The sequence below is a fragment of the Colletes latitarsis genome, chromosome 1 (genome assembly GCF_051014445.1).
Source record: "Colletes latitarsis isolate SP2378_abdomen chromosome 1, iyColLati1, whole genome shotgun sequence".
NCBI classification, from domain to species: domain Eukaryota; kingdom Metazoa; phylum Arthropoda; class Insecta; order Hymenoptera; family Colletidae; genus Colletes; species Colletes latitarsis.
Window position 1 is genome coordinate 46,855,681 of NC_135134.1, and position 20,600 is coordinate 46,876,280.

The 20,600-nt window shown below is 40.0% G+C and overlaps 2 protein-coding genes across 4 annotated transcripts in view; one reads left to right on the forward strand and one right to left on the reverse strand.

Moving 5' to 3' along the window:
- Positions 1-5,842, reverse strand: part of Hwt (SH2 domain-containing adapter heavyweight) — a 159,363-nt gene extending 153,521 nt beyond the window's left edge. For all 3 annotated transcript variants that reach the window (XM_076762506.1, XM_076762489.1, XM_076762498.1), the window contains exon 1: positions 5,693-5,842. The gene's annotated coding sequence lies outside the window, so the exon portion shown is untranslated. The remainder of the gene's footprint in view (positions 1-5,692) is intronic.
- An 8,910-nt stretch (positions 5,843-14,752) lies between these two features.
- LOC143340621 (uncharacterized) lies at positions 14,753-18,972 on the forward strand. The gene is made up of 4 exons (XM_076762803.1): positions 14,753-15,375; positions 15,454-16,548; positions 17,557-17,981; positions 18,324-18,972. Exons 3-4 carry the CDS (start codon positions 17,560-17,562, stop codon positions 18,895-18,897), a joined length of 996 nt encoding a protein of 331 aa, XP_076618918.1. The 5' UTR covers positions 14,753-15,375; positions 15,454-16,548; positions 17,557-17,559; the 3' UTR covers positions 18,898-18,972.
- The last annotated feature ends 1,628 nt before the right edge of the window (positions 18,973-20,600 follow it).

Sequence of the window (20,600 nt, forward strand, 5' to 3'; positions counted from 1 at the left end):
AAAATACGTTTATGTTTTCATTCAAAATTCGCTTGAAATTTGTAATGAATCTTCGAAAGACATGCTTTTACACCTAGAATTGAGGATACTAAGATCTGACGTGTTATTATATTTCCCCCCCCCCCCAATCTCGAAAAATTGATATTTGAAATTTAATTCTTGATCTAATTTCTTCCAAGCTAAACCTATTTCTCCAAAACAGCCCACATACATATCGTTATAGAACTCCTACATTTTTCACTATTTCCTATTAAAAAAATTTATGAGTATCCTCGAAAGACGAGCAACAATGCTCGAAAAACTCTCGTATTAAAATGCTCGGTGATTTGTTCGTAAAAAATTTACAAAGTAAACGTACATTATTCAGCGACGGAACCCTTGAAAAAATCGGTCTCTTAAATTTTTAGCGAATATAGTTCAACGAAACTGCTCCATTTTTGTGATGAAATATTAAATCCCAATTCTTTTTACCGCGTATGTGCTGTTTTCTGTGTTTTAAGTTGCCCGTGGCAGAACAGTTCGAACCGATACTCCCGAAACACTGGGGAGCCATTCGAGCCTAGTTTCATCCTCTCGGCGGGTACATTCTCGCGACGTTGCGTATATATATTTTACCAGCGTTTTTCTTGCAGCACTTTCCACCCCAAAGCAGAGCACAATGCCATAAATATGGCCCGCTCTAAGCGACGCCCAGCGAACTTATGCTATTCCCACGGCTGGTCGCGGTGGTCCTACCGCCAAAACACAACGCTCACGAGTCGAGCATATATTATTCACGCCTACACCGACGCAAACCCCTGCCGGGGCAGGTATTTTATGCCAGTTGGTCGATTACCAGTGTTTACACGTACCACAAAATAGTGAAATTCCGCGCTGTTTCATTATTAAGTATTTACTGGCTCCGTAAGAGCACGTTTAACAGGTTTTGACTGCCAAAACCGATTTCACGAAACTTCCCACTCTGCATTCTTCCATAACTTATACTTCCAATCCAACGCCTATGTTTGGATTAGCTTCACGGAACAGTTTCACGAAAGATAATCTAAAGTACGAGCCTTGCAAGTATTCAGTATTTATTATCTGTATATTTCATGTGTAAACTGTCGACCAATCTTTGGCTGTAAAGAAATCTATGATTATATAAACATGGAAATGTTTAAAAATATGTGTATCGTAAATTAGCGAACGTTTGGCAACGATATATATTTTCACTTGGTAGTCGTTAGTAATAATAATTAATCGAATCAAGAATTCTTAATGGAAGATTAGATTTAAGAAGAATTTAAGAAGAAAATCTTAGAGAAACAGATTTCCACAAAAAGACGCGACGAGAAACTCTTGCCTCAAGTGCGATTTGCATGTCGAAATTGACTTTTATAAAATTGGCTCGTTCGCTTAATGAACTCGTAAAAACAAATTGAAGCGAACAGTTTTCCAACTATAATTGAAGACTGCTAAAACCGTCACGAACTTCCATTTAAATTGCCAATTTTTAACGCTTCTCATGTTCTAATAAATTCTAACAAACGTTTCTCCTCGATTAATTTATATAAATTATTACGTAAGAAATTTGTATGCACTTTACTCGACACGTTTTATATCAATTACAATTTATGTCAATTACAATCATTTTTGGTGAAGAGTCATATCCCCGAAATCCTACTCATTTCCTAGAAAAAAATTCGAGAAAGTGTGAAATTTTTCGATAAAATTAAAAAATTTCAAATCGTTCTGGAAAAATTATTTTCCGTTGCGGGGGTCAATTACAATCATTTTTAGTGAATAGACCTACCCCCGAAATCCTGCGCATTTTCGAGAAAAAAATTCAATACGGTCGGAACTTTAAACGTTAATAACTTCTTAACGAAGCCACCATCAACAAATTGGTATTCTTGATTTTCGTCTTATTTTGGCCTCTAGAATCTCCCATTAAAATTTCCTCCAGGGGTAGCCGAACACCCTGTATAAATAAATACGAAAAAAAATTTCTCGAACGATACATTCTAATTGGAGTAACTATTATCGCGAGCCTTGATGGCCCAACAACGTTCATTTCGATGGCGTTCTGCGCCAGTGACTCGAACGTCGAGATGAAAAGTGTCAATTATTCGCGACAAACATTCCCCTACTCGTCAATTATTGGAAACATGAAAGAATACTGAAATTTCGCGACAAGAAGACGCTCCTCTGTGCAACGAAAAACGATTTTTGCTCGAATCGATTTCAAACAGAATTTCACAGAAGGTAAATAAAAATTTAATGACACAATATTCAAATTGCAACTCAAATTTAGACACTGTACGGTCGATAACAGTTTTACCAAACGGTGAGAGTTTCTCACAAGCCATTCTCAACTTCTTTACAAACCATATAACTTCAGTACTATTCCTTTCAAAACGTAAACATTCTAAACGTCGTAAACGTACGCTCGTACTTCGAAAAGTGATTACGAAGAGTCGATTTTACGATATAAACTCCAAAGGCGCAATGTCCTCGTTACATTGTTGCGAACGCTAAAACTTTCGACGTAGAATAGTTTATCGTACGCCAGAGAATAACGTAAAAGTTTGCGTTTACGATGTCAAGGATAACGTTACGTCACGAACAATTACGAAACACTGTTCCTCCAAGATATGTCCACGGGAACTGTATTTTGTTCAAGCTTTCGTTCAAAATACGAAAGCCCCGCGAGCAAAGCACTCCGCTGGGTTACTAATCTCATAAAAACAAATAGAACGCAATCCAATCATACTGCGCCATGCGACTCGTTAATCCACGAAAGAAACGAAACGGTTCGAAATAATCATTCTGGAAACATATTTCTAGAAAACGGTCGCTCTATCGTTCCACGGGATCGTTCGAGAAACGAAATCGTGCTGTTATTCCCCAACTTATCGTACCGAATTCGAATTAAATTCCGCGAATGTTCAATCCATCGATTTTCACTTTTCAAAACTTTACAAACTTTTTCCATTCGACGAAGGAATACCAAAAACGGAGAAACGAGGATTCTACGAGCCACCGAAAGGCGCTGAACGCTAACAAGCGAAGCTGAAAAACATAAAAGGAACAACGAAGCTTATTAACAGAGAAAAAGTAATGAAAATAGCGAAGCATTAAACTGCTGGAATTTTAACGAGGAAACGGCAAAGGTTAACGTTAAAATAATCGAGACACGTCGGGAAACCTCTGTTTTAATTCCATTTAAATGAAGACTTAATTAGGAAGTATTCGCTACGATGTGTTACGTTTAATTTCTCTTTATCGTCTCCTGTTTTTGATATTGAGGTGGATGAAACTTCTGCATTTTAAATCGTAAACGTCGATTAAGTATTTATCATAAGACACGTCGGGAAACCTGTGTTTTAATTCCATTTAAACGAAGTCTTAATTAGAAAGTATTCGCTACGATGTGCTACGTTTAATTTCTCTTTATCGTCTCCTGTTTTTGATATTGAGGTGGATGAAACTTCTGTATTTTAAATCGTAAACGTCGATTAAGTAATTTTTTACTGCTCTCGATGAGCGTTCAAAGCCTCTAACGTGCCTGGAAACAATTTCTCACTGCAACAATATCTACCTTCCGGCAGACAGATCCGTCGTTGTACGCGTGGCTTTCAATAAACGAGGAAAATGTTATCAGTTTCCAGGGGTCAGGCATTGCCTGGCCATCGACTTCCCAGCGAATGCGGAAAGTTTCGCGGTGCACAATCGTCCCGATTCCAGATACATATGTGCAACGGACGCAACGCGTTCACGCGGACACAGAGTACATGGAAACGGTGGCATAACCGCGGCCGCTGTATCGCCATTGAAGAACAACGAGCATTATGGTCGCGTCGAAGCTTTAAGGTCGGCAAATGGAGTGGAGAAACCGCCACTTGTCGAGTCGCGACAATTTTCGCGGGCAAAAAGGTCGAGACGCGGACAACGATTTTAGCTATTTGCGGATTCACGCGCGTCTCGATTTTTAAATGTCGACGAGAGGAGTTTAGGGGAGCACGGGTGCGTCGTTAACGGGACACAGAAGTGTCCTCGTGAGATTTTAGGCCGCATTAATGAGAGGAAATTGTGGTAAATAGAAAGGACGACACTTCAATCGGGTAGCACGGGTTATTACATCGTAGAGTGGAATGTTCGTGAGTAATTGTAATTGGTAGATCGAGTGAAAGCGAAACGACTAAGAAGTTTGTGATTTGGAAAATTTTGTGTCGTTTAGGAATCGATTGTTTAAGTTTAATCGTACGGGGAATGTATAAGTTCGTACGTTTATTTAATAATGACATTGAATGGATTTTATAACTTGATTGTAGATAAAATTCTGTTGGAAGTTGATAAATGATATCAGTGTTATTAGGATTGAAACAAATAGAGGATTTGTAGATGTGGAAGTAGAAAGAAATTGATTGAACATCAGAGAGGGATGAAATATAAATTACTTCTACATCTATTAATGTGATAATAGGGAAAATAATCTTGAACTTAAATGGAATGCTATAGGATACAATTTTACTGAATTAGAGTGAGAATTCTACTCACATGCTAAAGTAGAATTACAATATAAGATAAACACATCATTAATGGAAACTTTTAATTTCGTCAATTATCTCCTACATTGCTCCTTTATCACTCTACGTGGTTAAAATTCTATGAAAATAAAAGAAGTATTGTATAATTTATCCCTGAACCTAAAACTTACTTCAATAGTTAATGTATTTATGAAACAAAAGTCTCAATACTCGGCACTTTCTATTTCCTTAGACATTAACAAAAATAAACATTGTATATTTTGTAGAATTACTTCTAAGAACTAAGGGCTAACAGATGGCAGAATTTGGTGTCTATTTAGGTTAAAAGCATCATAAAATACCAAAATAAATATTTACAAATATTATGAAACAGTACTCGAATCACTGCAGCAAGGAAAAATTTTTCTTTTAAATTCTCCACTATTGACGCAGTATCATACTTCCAAACTCTACATACGATTCTCCGAATAACCCAATAAAAATCCCACGGAAAGAACAAACATTCGCCCTGTGAGATAAACAAACGAAAATACGAATTCGACCACGTGCATTTAAAGGGAAGCATTCTGCACGGTTCGCCCTACGGTTATTTATAATCTACGATAACAGATATCGGTATTGCTCGAGTCACGCACAGTGCAATCGTACCAACAACGCAACAAACAGTATCGTCTACCTAACAGTAACCTCGGCGTAAAAGTCACAGGGGTCACGACACGATCAACAGACACACGACAAGCCAACAGGCCACGTGTTCCTAAAGCCACCGTTCGCGAGCAATCGAGACGATATCGCACGGAACGAGACCGATCTCGTTCGTATCGTTCACGATTCCATCCCATCTGACACCTGACCGTCGAAAACATCGCGCGACGAGTCACGTACGCGATATCTACCCCGTTACGTTTGCCCGCCAGCTGTTGGCGTAAACGAAAATAAAGGAATCCTAACCTCCGACAACGAGTCGCCCAGAGAATTTACAGTTACGCGGCTGACAGCGTTCTATCGATGACAGGCGTATCGCGAAGACGCGAACGTATGTTTACACTCACAGGCACGAACGTACGAAGACGTGTGTACGTGGGTGGCGAAACCTCGCGGGGTCGTTAGCTCTCGTGCACTGCACGAACACGGTGGAGGTTGATCTTGGGAAATGGACTCACCTTTCGCGCGTAGGACGGGACCGGAAGACAGGTACTGGCTGGTGAACGGCTGGTGCCGGGCCTAACGGCGCACACAGTGTGGACGATATATCAAGCACAGGTGTAAAATCTCCGAAGACGCGGCTACGCCGCTCGAGTGATCGGTGTGGACTGCAGAAAAGCCCGCAGATGATATCAGAGACTTAGGGGAGACTGCATGACATCATCGCCGGCCAATCGCCGCGCGGACGGCACCGCGCGTGCGCGTCGCCCCTCGACGCCGGAGCTCTTGCGATATATCGCAATCGATTGCTCAACTTCGCGCCCCCCGACCGACGCGGCATCTCCCGGAATTGATGGGAACCTCCGTACGAAATTGCGCGGGAAACTGTACGTAATTATCAGTGCATTAAAACGGATCCGTTGGGAGTTATTTTCTATCCACTCTTGGTTGTAGAATATTCTGCGTGTACTGCACGTTTCGACCTTGTTGAAAGCTACATTTAGAAATATATCCCATCGATTCTGGAAACAGATATGGTCAAGAGTGAATTGTACTGAATCTAGGAAATGTGATATTATGTAAAGAAAAGAGAAAAGAAATATAATAAAAGTAATAATAATTCTTTATACGACAATCTTTTCACTTGAGATCGTTATGGATTAGAAATCAGTTCGACCATGTCGAAAGCTACATTTAGAAATATACTTCATCGATTCTAGAAATAAATATACTAAAGAGTGAATCGTACTGAATGTAGGAAAAGTGATATTACATACAGAAAAGAGAAAAGAAATATACTAAAAATAATAATAACTCTTCGTACGACAATCTTTTCACTTAATATCGTTATGGTTCAGAAATCAATTCGTGTAATAATTCGAACATTAACTCGTATTTAAAAGTACACTTCAACGTAATCCGTACAATGAAGTTTTATTCCATCACTCGTCGTTTCAACGAAGTTTTCCAAGACCGCGAGAGGGGAAGAAATAGAGTTGCGAGAAGCAGAACCAATTGCGTTAATGACGGCCGCGATGAAGTTGCTTTTCAAAGAATTTTCCATTGAATCGGGAACCACGGGATCTAGTTGCACGCCGATAACGCGAGATTCCGTGCTTCGAATCAGAAAACGTCACCGCGCCAGAGATTGGATAGGTTGTCGTTCCACTAGGTGGACGAAGTTAATTGCCGCGAATAGCAATTTCTCGTGCGATGCGCGTTTGACGTAACCGGCTTTTCGCGATGGTCGTTACCCCGCCGAGACTCGTAGCATGAATATTCCTCGCGGTAAACGTCGCGAATAAGGCAAACGGCGGTCCGGGTTACACGAAAAAACGATTTTCGGCCGACGCTAATGACACCTGAAGAACCTGACGTCGAAAAAATTTGTATTCCCCGAGCGGCAAGTGAATTTCCGCGGTCGTAAAACGAATGGAAAACGACGAACTTAAACTTAATCGAATTCACGATTGTGTACCTAAAGCTAAGAATTGAATATTTATAAGTACTTTAAAATTATATCGAAGAAACACCGTACCGGTACCTAACAGAGTAAACAATATTGCTTCTCGTATAAAAGTTGATTTATTAATCGTAAAGAATACTTAAACGCGCTGATCTGGAAGTGTCTGTTTTGCAGCGAGTTTATAATTACGATAAGTGACAGAATTCCAGCGAGTAAAGAATAAAATATTGCACGAGCTTAGTTACATTCACTATGTGTTTTGATTAGTTGCCAAGACACATAGGAGGAACAGCGTCCTTCCATCCGGATCTTTAAGTGCTGTTTTTAGTGGCGCAGACTAATTTAAAGAAACATGACCATCGAATCCAGAGCTAGTTTTATAAATAAATTACACAATGTCAAGGAACTTTTCAAGTACAACGAGAATCCATTATCACCATATTGTTATTTAAAACGCGTGAACAGTATATTGACTCGTTTTACAGTATGTATTGGTATTTATAATATCTTTGTATTTATTTCGTGTTCAACAATTACTCAATCGTTTCCTTTGTATCTATCATGAAGATATTTAAGAAATCACTTTCTATTTTATTTTGAAAGTTACTGCACAACGTTTGGATCTCAGTGGATATAACAATCATTAGAAAGTCTAAAATTATTCTTACAACGTAAATTAATTTATTTTGTTAAAATTTTATAAGCGATAATGTTTGACTATGTAAAATCCACATTTGTAGTTCCTCATATACTACATCTTTTGTACTGAAGGGTTTATTCCCGTTAATAAATGAATAATAATATCTTAAACCGAGGGAACCAACCCTTTCGAGTCTTGTCTAATTATCACACAAATAAAGTTCTTTTCATGGCTTCAGAAACAAATTTGTCGATATCGATATTATTGATCGAAGATTTCAACAAGTTCGTTCAATCTCAAAATGTAAGTGACGGTCGCCGTCATTTTCATTTGCGGTTTAACTACTCGGCGACACGTAATTGCGCTAATATCCGACGAGATGCGTCTCCTCCCCCGTCTTTGCCGCAGAAAAGCCCTACGCTCGCGGGCGCTCATACTCGAAACAATTCCCCCGTCGATGGAAAAGCTTTTCCGGTGCGCGAGCACGCGGCCGCTCGAGGGAGCACGGGTCCTGCAATATGTCGCATAATTCGACCATTCCTCATACCATTTCTCCGCGAACGCTTCGAAGGGAACAAACTTCGAACATGTGTACGCGTGCATGTACGCTTTCACCTTTTCATAAATACGGGAGGCGGACGCGGCCCCGCGCGCCGTTCGACTCTCAAAGACAAAGTCGCGAAACGCAAACCGATCCAGGGAAATATCGGGATTGTATAGGATTTTACTCGACGACCGTGCATTGTCGAGAATCGAAGGAACGCTGGTGTCCCTCTTTGTGTCGTATCGGAAGAAATATGCACGGAGTCGCGACGCACAGTTTTCGCTTCGAGCGGAAATTTTTAACGTTCCGTCGACTCCGGATACCGCCCAACGAGGGCAATAATTTATCATCAACCTTCGTTTTTAGACCCTCCGCGATTCGATATTGGAATTTGATATCCCTTTCGAATTCTCTGCTGGAACGTATCGTAAACACGAGGACATTTTTGGCACGAAGACACTCCATCGTTGGAGATCTTTTGATTTTTAACTAATTTTCCATGTATTATACTTGAGTCATTGAATTTGATGGATTTTGGATCATTAAAATCCTTCAATCCGTTCGGAAGTTATGATTTTTTAAACGTACGCATGAAACTTCAGGGGAATCATTCATTCGTGGTCAGACATTATGTTTTCGGAAAGGAATTTTTTTCTCGAATCTGCGTAGAATTTCGGGGGTACGTGTATTGACGAAAAATGATTGCAACTAACCCCTCTAGCTAAAAATAATTTTTATAGAATGATTTGAAATTTTTTTTTTCCATCGAAAAATTTCACACATTCTCGAATTTTTTTCTAGAAAGTGGATAAGATTTCGGGGGTATGTCTATTGACCAAAAATCATTGTAATTGACCCTTGTAGCCAAAAATATTTTTTTTACAACGATTTGAAATTTCTTTTTTTTCGTCGAAAAATTCAGGAACTACCTCCTGTCGATTTTTCTTAAAAATTCGTTTGATTTTTAGTAATTTTGTTTGACGCCCTACAGAAAAGTTGTCTAATACTTTTTTATAGATACCCATGAGCTCTACTTCAGAAAAAAGTTTCATTGAAATATATTTACTATTGTAGGAGTTATGGCAGTTTGCAAATTGATCCATTTTTATGTGGTTTTTCTCATTTTGTGGAGTAAAGGAACAAGTTTTCGAATATTTTTGCAATTTCTACATATTCTCCAACAAAATACACGTAGTTTGCTTTTTTAAACATTAAAATCGTCCAATCCGTTCAGGAGTTATGATGTTTTAAAGATACGCATGAAATTTCAGTGAAACATATCAATGGTATGGTCAGCCATGAAATTTTTGGTAATTAATTTTTTTCTCGAAAGTGCGTAGGATTTCGGGGGTATGCCTCTTCACCAAAAATGATCGTAATTGACCCCCGCAACCAAAAATAATTTTTCCAGAACGATTTGAAATTTTTTAATTTTGCCCAAAAATTTGTCCACCTGCTCGAATTTTTTTCTTGAAAATGAGTAGGTTTTCGGGGGTATATCTATTCACCAAAAATGATTGTAATTGACCCCTACAATCAAAAATAATTTTTTCAGAACGATTTGAAATTTTTAAATTTTGCAATAGGATCAACTTTGGAGCTCTAGCACTTTTTTAAGCTTGCATTGCTTTCAGTGATATTTCTATCATAAATTTCGAAATTTTGTTTAAATTTGCATTCAGATTATTGTAACTATGGACCTATCAACTAACAGAGTTTATCAGTTCTTCTCCAAAGCTATCGACGATTACTTCGTCTTCTATGACCGATTGTAAACAGTGTTTACTTCGAAACAAGCACGATAAATCGTATTTCGAGTATCTCCCGAGGAGAAATGTTCCAAAAAGCGGATGAAAACGGTCCGTTGCTCGATTCTTTGTCACTTTACCCTGGAAGGCGTCCGCGTAAGCCGCTTTTCCCGCTGGATCGTCGAAATATGTAAAATTATTCCCACAGATGGCCCGTGCGTGACGGCGACTTCTGCCACCGTGTTCCTTGGAACCATCGTCAAATATTTGCGACGCTTCCGGTAACACACAGACGCGAGCGTCGCGTGGGTGCAGGATAGGCAGGGTGCAACGCTCGCATGGGAGACAACATTATCATGCAACCGAATACAAAAGCCTCCTTTGTAAAGGCAAGGTGAAATTGCCGTTGAAAAAGCGTGTCGAGTGCTTCTGAACTACGAGCATAGAAAGCGGAGAAAGGAACCGTGGAAAGGTGGTAATTCTCTGGGAAACTTTCCGTCTTTCCAGGTCGAGCGCCGGTAATTTGGAAGGGACGAAACTGTTGACCCCGTGGATCGCCGCGAAGACGAACGCCGGGGTTTTTTTCGTCGTTCATGTGTTACATACCGGAAACACATATCCGCGGGTGTCATCGTCCCGGTCTCGTTCGTCCATCTTGCAATTAACACTTTGTTAGACATCACCTTCTCCTCGTTGTTTCGTTAACCCTTTGAAATCCACGAGACTTCGTTACTACGAACAACTAGCAACGCCATTGCAATTTTGTGACTTTCAAAAATAAGAAAATATTATCGACGCAAATGTATAAATACCTGTAACTTAAATTTCAATTTAAATTTCTTACATTCAATTTGTATTATCATAAATGAAAGAGTCGTGGAGTGCAGAAGATCAAAAGGCTATTCTGGTCTTCCCCCGAAGAAACAAACTGGTAAAATAACATACTGAAAACTGTGTTTATTATCGCTTTTTGTGATATTGTACCATCGATAACAGTCGACGGAAGCGTGGAATAAATAATCACGACAGGAATCTTATTCGTCGAGCAAAGTAGAATTGGATCGGAAGCAAACGCTATAACTGATTAGTTCTTTAGAACGAAACGAGCAAAGGGGGGGAAGATCGATTACACCAAGGAAGAGGAAATCCGAACGTACGAATCAATCACCGGAGCAAGTTGGCGGATTAAGCTTTACAATGCCCGCCTATCGTCCGAATCGATCCGCGAAGGAACGACGATACAACGAAATTCTCTGCACGACCGATTCGAATAAGCAATTCCAGATATCCGAGATTACGTGTCAACAAACGACACCTACTTCTTTTGGTAACGTGACCGTGGTCGGAGAACGCTCTCCTAGACAGAAATAAGAACAGAACTATGTATGGGTAGCGTCTAATATGGATTTATCCGATACGCTTACAATGCAGAATCAAGCTTAATCTCGTATCCGGGATCTTCTAAGACGGTCACGTTCGATGATATCGTCGTGGCTATGATCGCGCGATGAGGGAACGATACGGTCACGTGTTCCCCTGAGAAGTCAACATTTTGACTCTCAAATTATATTTAAAAACAGTACGCCTGTCACGATCATACGCAAAAGCTATTAAAACTATTTTCACATTTAAAGACGCTAATTTTACGTTTCTAATATCAGAATACGAAAGCACGTTTGAATTATTCCGTCAGAACCATTTAGAATCTAGCTCTTGAGAATAAGAGCAACAGAGCAACGCGAAAGCATCATAAAATGAAATTGTTATTATATTTCCAACGCTTGTATCAAGTATCTGTTCTTGCTGCACTACTGGCATACTCTCATCCTCAGGGGTCAAGTTGTACACGCGTGATCGTTGAATACGCCAACGTACGCGTTTCCCCACGGCGCGAGAAGGAAGCTTGAAAACGTACACTCGAGCTATTCGAAATTTTTCTTTGATGCACAAACCCCCGTAAACGTGAAAGCTACCTTTTCCTTTTCCTTTTGGAAGCACAACAAACCACAGTTTCTAGCAATTCTCGTTGAAGTAAAATGCATTTAAAAGAGGACGAATGGAATTAATAATTTGAAAAATGCTAGAAACGTCTAGAGTAATTTTATTTATTTATTAGAACGGTAGAAATCGGTGAAAGAGTCCGCCCAATCGAGCAAGTAAATTGGCGATCGCGAGCTTATTTCGAGACGTCAACGTCGTTTCTTTGCCGCGTTTCGTGCCGAATTCAATGGCAGAAAGAGAGAGGCATCTCATTAAGCTGTTTTGTGAGAGGCTCCCTCGATACTCCCCCGACTTTTCACTGACCTATTAAAACGTCAGACAATGACTCGAAAAAAATAAGACGCGGCGAATTATTGCGTCGTGCGTGGAAATAAGGTCGGATCCGCTGGCGGCGAAACGATTTAGATAACGCTTTTGAAATATTGAGAACGTGGTACCCTTGTACGTTTTTCACTGTCTGACGACGGCAATATATCACGTCGATACGATGTATCGGAAGATAATACGCGGTATGCTCGAACGAAGAAGAAGAAAACGATGCTCGAAAATAATGTGAAATTATTAGGAAGTTTTTAATTGCTCCCCTCGACGATGGTTCGACAAAATTTTCAATTGCGACCAGAAAACGTAACTCCTTTTTTCGTTTACTTGTCGAAATATTAGGTGGAAATAAAGCTAGAAGTTTTTCTCGATTCTGCATTGCTGCGAGTTAGAACTCGTGAGAGTCTCGTAGGAGGCGTGAAAAGTCGGTCGAGCGCTTGTGAGAGCGCAACCCCTCTGGTGGCGAGCACGGGAAGCGACGCCACAGATCGAAATGGTTGTTATGTGAAGATAATAAAATATGTTTGATGTACTTTCTTAATAGAGCTTCCTTTTATGTAGGCTGCCCCGTAGCTTCTCGATCTTTCAAATAAGCCAAGTGCTTCGTTGGCAGACATCTTATATGCGTGGTCGAAATATCTCAACCACTGGCGATGGGCAAATGTTTTTAAGTGGCCCCGAGGGAGGAAAATCCATCGGATTTAAATCCGGTGGAACGAGAAGATAAGCAAATGGGAACTGCACGACCTATCCATCCGTTAGAAAATCGTTCGTTCAAGAACTGTCTGACTGCTCGGCTGAAATGGGTCGGTGCACCGTCGTGCATAAATCAGATACGACGTACATCCAATGGGAACTTCTCCCAATAATACATGCAATTTATTACTTAAGAAATTCACGTAAGACCGACCTGTTAAGTTTCCATCGGGAAAAACGAGGTTCCTTCTAATTTGGAACACTGAAACGTTAGAAAACATCTCGAGGAAGCGAAACAGTAATTTTATTCTAGCTCAATTGTTTCTTTAAATAAATTATAAATTCATTGGGAATTTAATATTTTTGGGAACACTAACGTCAACGAACTCGATATAAAATATTTTTATAATACTTCAGAAGAAACTAATCACCAAACTGTGAATCGATTTGTAAATATCACTTCACATAATTTACACCTAAAAATATTACAATTTCTCTTTCTTTCTAACGAGATTATACTGTGACGTAATTTACATTAATGTTTATATTATACCATACAAAAGTTTCCTACGTGTTGTTCCTTTATGCAAAAACTGTATCGATAAAAAATATCCTTCAACCCCAACGTTATAGTATAATACAATTAATTTTATCGTTTGATTTTAATTCGTTTGACAGTTTTCCCGGATACCCGTTGTCGAACAGGGGTAATCCAGTCCAACTGTGGTAAAAGTTCGAGCAGAACCAACGCTGACCGCCGTGACGTTGAATATTAAATTCAATTTGTTTCGTCGTAGACGTCGAGCAATGCCGCGAAGCGACGCGTGTTTCCATCTCGCGGATTTGCATAAGTGACTTATGGTCAGTGGGTATTACCACCCCTCCCGCGCCTGGATGAGACCGCTCGGATATCTTTGATGTGACGTTCGCGTAGGGATTCAAATGAGGGATGGTCGTTATGAGACAGGGTGTAGAATATCATACGCGCGTGTTTGGTTTCGCGCCCTGCGTGCCGGGTTGCAAAAGTGTACTTTCATTACATCCCCGAATCAGCGACGAGAGCGCAAGACAGCATGGAAATTGCCGTATTATTTTCAAAAATTATTCTCTAAGAGTATCCCGCTTTAACCGCGTGACGCGGGGGTGAATTTGCGAACAGTTATTACGGAAGCTCGTTCGACAGTAATCGTAACCAGTGCACTGTATTTCTTGGACAGTATACTTCTAACGCTTCGTTTAAAATGAAAAAAGAATACTCGAATTGAAAGTTCGATTAAAAAGTAACTAATTTTAAAAAGGTACATTTTTATATTTTACTTTGTACTACTAACAACTATCAGATATTACTCATGAGTTGTATTGTAATTATTCGAAAAGGATCCACAAGTTCGAAAAGTTACATTTAGGAAAATTTCGTGTTCTGTTTCTTGAACAATTTCAAACCTATGAAATTACTGACGGTGTATAAGTGTCGCTTCGCAGAACGCTGCATAAAATTAGAGGGGATTTTGCAGTTATCAGAAATAGTTGTTAGCTCGTGACTCACGATTCACGAAAGTGCTTTGCAACGGAAAATGAGACTCGGAAGATGTGATTTAATCTGCATAGTAACGTGACAATCGCCTGGAGATAATGACAAAAGCACGTCTCCAAACAATTTAAAAATAACATTCGTGTATGTACTTTAATATTGTCCTTGACAATTTTACCCGAAAGTGACCATTTAAAAAAATTATTAACAAGCAATAAAAATCATAAACGATTCATATCGCGACGCCTGGTGAAAACGAAGATCAAAGACAAGTATTGAAATTAAAATAGCTGCGTACGCTGGACGCTTATAATAAACGAGAAAAGAATTATAAAGCAGTATTTAATAACGCCAGAAGCCGATAATATTAATAGTAACGACTGCACATATTTCACGATCCTGTACAATTAAAATTGGAGCTGTAATAGCGGGTCAGCCTTCTGATCGATATACAGGCTTCGCGTGCGAATGGAGAATGTTAAGATTAATGAGCCCAAAATGAAATTATAGCACGAGAAATGCATTGCACGGTGAAATATTACGCTAACGAATCTGCTGTCGCGTCTCGCGTTTTACAGCGTAACGATAACGGCGTCGGAGGCCGTTAAGATTATTTCAAATTAACAGTTAACGACGAAGATTCGTTCATTAGCGATATTTAGAGATAATTGCACGCAAAGCAAAAATCGCTACAGTGGGATATTCCATTTTTATTAGAGTAATCTCTTGAAATAACACGTGATAAATGCAACATGTAAACACAACTTTTGATACAATTTCTTTGATATAATACGACTTGACTTGTACTGAAATTCTACGATAGAAATGAAAGATCTGATATGTTTGAACAGACACAGCGAGTATCTGTCGAAACTGTAGACGCATCGCTGAAATATTCGAAGCAACAGGGGGACCAAGAAACGCAACCGTGAAACATAATCCCAGATTTCACGCGAAGATTATCAATAGCGACCACCGGGGGGAACCAAAATGGAAGCTGCGTAACGAACCCACGGTGGCCGAGGGGTCGCGCAACGGCCAGTAACAATTTTTCATTCATAATTAACTGTCACTGGCGAACGGTCAAGTAATCAAAGCGGAAACAGAAATCCGTCACACGTTACGACGTACAATGTAGCTGTTGTACCGCTTGACGCGAATGCAAGATTAAAAACGACGCTACTGGACGATGATATCCATAAATACCCAAACACCAACGATACAGATATTTATTGGATATAAAATATACTCGAAGAAATACTTGAAAATTCTAGAGTCGAGTAACTATATTTTAAGGAATCAAAATTTGAACGTACAGTGACTGAGTTACAGAAAAAGTAAATAATTAACGTGTGATTTTGTGTGCACTCAATTTTTAAATTTCTACCGAAATGTATTTAGAGTCGATGACGGTTCGAGGAAAAATAAACCAAACTAAAACTAAGGAATTGCTGTCGCGCATTTAGATGCACGCTATACAGGCATTTTTCTTCCCCCGTCGAGTGTCGAAAATGGTCATTTTTCGACATTGTTTTTCACCGGGGGTTTTTTTTTACAGGGAAACACGAGGTCGTAACAAATGGCGCCGGTTACCTTTGGCCGTCGCGGCATGCATAGCAACGAGGACGAACGACGCGTTCCCCTCCGCCGATTTGATTCTACGCGCGGAATCGCCTCGTCGACCGACACTTTTGTCTCGAGCGCGAAAATGGTTCCCTATCGGGAATGGCGGGGGCTTTATCAGATAAAGTCGCGCTATCGGTCTTGGCAAATAAGGGAACGCTGACAGTTCGACGATGACACACAGTGCCCGCAGTCGCGGAGGCGTACGTGCCGCGACGGTTATTTTTTTTCTCTCCCTTCGCTCCGCGCGGCCGTAATTTCAGTTTCGCCCGGCGTCGCTGCAAGGACGAGAACAACGAGTCGAGTGAGTAAATTCAGCACGATCGATTGTAATATGTTCGGCCGCGTGTTGCCGCGTACGTGGGCTACGCGTACCGGAAGTCGAGGACCGACGCTGGACGTCGAAAACTCGACGCAAGGTCGAACGAACGACAACTTTCCACCCTAAACGGAACACCTTTGAAAATGACAAGCATAGAATAACGCACGATCGTATAATAAATCAACATTACACGGTTCTCCCAACCGTGCATCATTCTGTGAATTTTTATAATTCCTATTGAGATTAATTACGTGGCAGTTTCTCGAAATATCACATTATATAATAACAGTACTTTCTGATAGTTTCTAAATTAAGAAGAATTGTCACCCTTGCCAAGTAAAATATTTAAATTACTCTTACTTGAATCCTAAAACAGAATACAAAATACCTCATTGAAAAAATCATGCTTGCTTTTAATCTCGAAATTTTTTTACAACAACGAGAATGTTTTTAGTTTCGTTGCGTGATTTTTGATACGCTCTCGTATCGACAGAAGACGAAAGTCCGCTTGTTTAAGTCGTACGGTTTGATAAACGACTGATTAAATACTACTCTTATCTGACGCGAGTACGATATCTAAATTCCATTGTTCGTAATTCCTTTCGTGCGATATGATTCTTAACGCAATCAGTCAAGGTAAGAACAAGCGATCTTTAACACGCTCGAATAAATATTTCTGATAAATTCAACTGCTGGAGTAAATTCAGAGTCGACGAGAGACTAGTGTCTTGCTTTCTCTGAATAATACAATTCTTGAGGATTTTCTTAATTATTTTTAACAGACCTTGGACATGCTATACCCAAACCTGTGCGAGAACTCTGTGATAAAATTGAATCAATCGTGGTAAAAACAAGCGATCTTTAACGCGTTCGAATAAAAATTTCTGGTAAATGTAACTGCAGGAGTAAATTCAGAGTCGACGAGAGACTAGTGTCTTGCTTTCTCTGAATAATAAAATTCTTGAAGATTTTCTTAATTATTTTTAACAGATCATGGCTACGCTGTACCCAAACCTGAACGAGAAATTCAAAAGCGAGGGCATATGTCCGATCTGCCTGATGGAGATGGAATTGGCGCCCCGTTACACCTGCGACAATGGACACACGATTTGTTATCGCTGCAAACCTTATTATTACGCCTGTCCCACCTGTCAGGCGCCAATGAACGTGGTGATGCCAGTTTCTCAGAACAGCGCGTCTTACACACCGCCTCCCACTCACTTTTTGCCGCATCCCTTCCCACCGAAATTCCACAATGATCATCCGAGTGCACCTGTAGAAGATTTCCTTAATCACGAGAGACTCGCGTATCCGCCTGCTCCCCCCGAACATCAGGAACTGAGGACCTGTGCGTACGCTAATTTTGGATGCTGGGTTAGGGTACCGGTATACTTGATAGATCTGCACGAATCTCGGTAAGCAATCGTTAACAATAATATTTAAACTGATAGAGAGACTCGAATACACACTGTCTCTTCTAATTTTGCTAATTACACTCCTCCCCAAAATATTACCTTGCAAGCTTCAACCCTAAAATCGAGACCTGAATATGAAAAAAGTAATTGGGAAGTTAATGTTCACCCGTACAATTATATTTCCAATATTACGTTGAAAATATTTTAATAAGCTAATTTTAGTATTTTACTGGAGGTAGTGTTTATAAAAATCATCTGATGGTCGAATAGATTTTCCTTTATAAACAAACGATACATAATCAGTTCGGTAAATTTTGTTCTATAACCGAACGTGCGTTTCAGATGTCAATTTCGCCCACACTTGGAGGAAGAGAGTCTTCCCACGGACGTGGCTCACATGCACGACGACCTGGTCGAGTGCAAGCATCGTATTGTCGGGTGTAAAGTGAAGACCTCGCCCTGGAGGATTTCCATCCACGAGGATCACTGCCATTACAAACTCCGTTACGAGTTGATGAACGATATCACCGAGAGTCTGGATCACGTAAGCATCGTCACCGACGGAGACGACGGCGACCCGGAAGAGTTGGTGGAATGCAAGTTCAGGAAGTACGGTTGCATGGTCAACATGCCTAGGAGACGAAAACAGATCCACCAGGAAAAGTGCAACTATGGAAAGTACCATCAAGAGGACGAGTCCTCGGAAGAAAGCGAGTACGATCCCGACGAGCAAGTCACGTGCAAATGGGCCGAACACGGTTGCAGAGTAAGACCGAAACGCTGTCGCGCGGAGACGCACGAGGAAAAGTGCAATTACAGAATGGAGGAATGCAGCTTTAAGGATAACGGATGCACGGCTATGTTCCATCCGTCCAGGAAATATGCTCACGAGAGGTCTTGCGAGTTTAATTATTAAATTCAATGCACTTAAACGTCACAAATCGTTGCGTGAATTGTTTCATTGACGATTAAAGTATGAGAATCAGACTTAATAAACTGAAGTTGATCTTATTTTTCTTCGCTAAATATTGATAGACCAATTTTTATATAATCAGAGATTATATAGGAAGTAGTTTCAAAAAGTTTCAGATATTAAAAAATTAGAATAGTATATTTTGAAATCCAATAAGGAAGTTCCTAAAGGAAGAGAAATCGAATGCCTCGGCTAATTCTATTTGTCGATTCGCGACGAGAATTATTGCTTTTTTATGGTTCATAATCGAAGCTTTATTTGTGTGGAGCGTTTCGTAATACGCGACGGAACGTTCTTAATCTTCCTGGCGCATAACGGGAAGACGTACAAGCTGCCTTGGTACTTTGAAATATCGATTCGCATCCAGGCGCGCATTGTTCGAGAAGACAGTTCAAGCACATTGAATACCGCACTATTAATTAAGTTACCATTAATTAGGTTACCATGGAGGAAGTTTATCTGATCCGCGTTTACGCTAACCGTGTCAAGTAATTGCAAAATTATTTCAGCAAACGATCTTAAACTGACGCTGCTAATTACCATATTTTCGACTCTATAGAAATTATTAATCAACTCTTCGAATCTGTGACTAATCCGAACGCAAACGAGAAGTTTGAACAGACTATAAATTTTTTAAATAGAATTTTATACAGGTATTGAAATCATATAGGAATGTTTCAAACATGTTATTACCCGGATAAAGCGTGAAGAAAATCAAGCTCTTGCAGCGACACTTCTCGCTGAAAAATAAGAAAACTTTAAATGCGCGCAGTCCCGAAACTATTAGTGTTTTATAAAAAATTGAGCCACTGTTGGAAGCGGTAAGCCTTCCTCTTTAAAATGGTTTTTGGTTTTTGACGATTCCATTTTCTGTTTTGGAGATATCGCAATTTAAGTGAAAGGGTAATTTTTCAATTTCCACTGTGGTCTCTCGCGCCGTCTTAAAAAAGACTATCGCGTATTAAAAATACTAAAACTTTAGACGCGTGTAGTTTCGAAACTACTCGTCCTTTATTAACAATTGAGGGATTGTTAGAAGCGGTAAAGCCTCCTCTTTGAAATGGATTTTGGTTTTTGACGATCCGACTTTCCGTTTTCGAGATATCGTAATTTATGTAAAAGGTAATTTTTTTAATTCGACTATCTCTGTCTCCGTCTTACGCGTCGCGTCGGACCTCTTTGTCTCGCACGCGAGTCACGTAGTGCGTACTACAATCATGTGCGGTCGACGACCTTGACAAAGCCGTAGTAAGTTCATTCACCTCGCGACGTAAACAAACGCTTCGGTCTCATCCGATCGACTTGAAACTAAAATCCTCATATCTCCGGAACTAATTAAGCTATCGACTCGTACGAACGCTCATTTTAAAGGGCATTTCATCCTCTATCCGACGAGCATAACGACTATTACTATTTATGATGTCTTCTATGTTTATTTTCACATTTACTTTGACACTATTTCCCAAAAAAAGTTTTGACGATTCCTATTGATTATACAACCGCTAAAAAAAGGCATTGCATTTCGAAAATGACCCGACTCGACGATTACGTAAACGTCGAAACGTTCCTAGCTAACAGGTGTCCTCGTTTCAAACGGACCATCGACGAACGTAATCCAACGATCTAATTAATTCCCAGCAATTCCG

Coding starts and splice junctions, on each gene's coding strand:
- LOC143340621 (XM_076762803.1), top strand. CDS start 17,560: ATGGCTACGCTGTACCCAAACCTGAACGAGAAATTCAAAAGCGAGGGC. Junction 17,982..18,323: donor ATAGATCTGCACGAATCTCG/GTAAGCAATCGT, acceptor CGTGCGTTTCAG/ATGTCAATTTCGCCCACACT.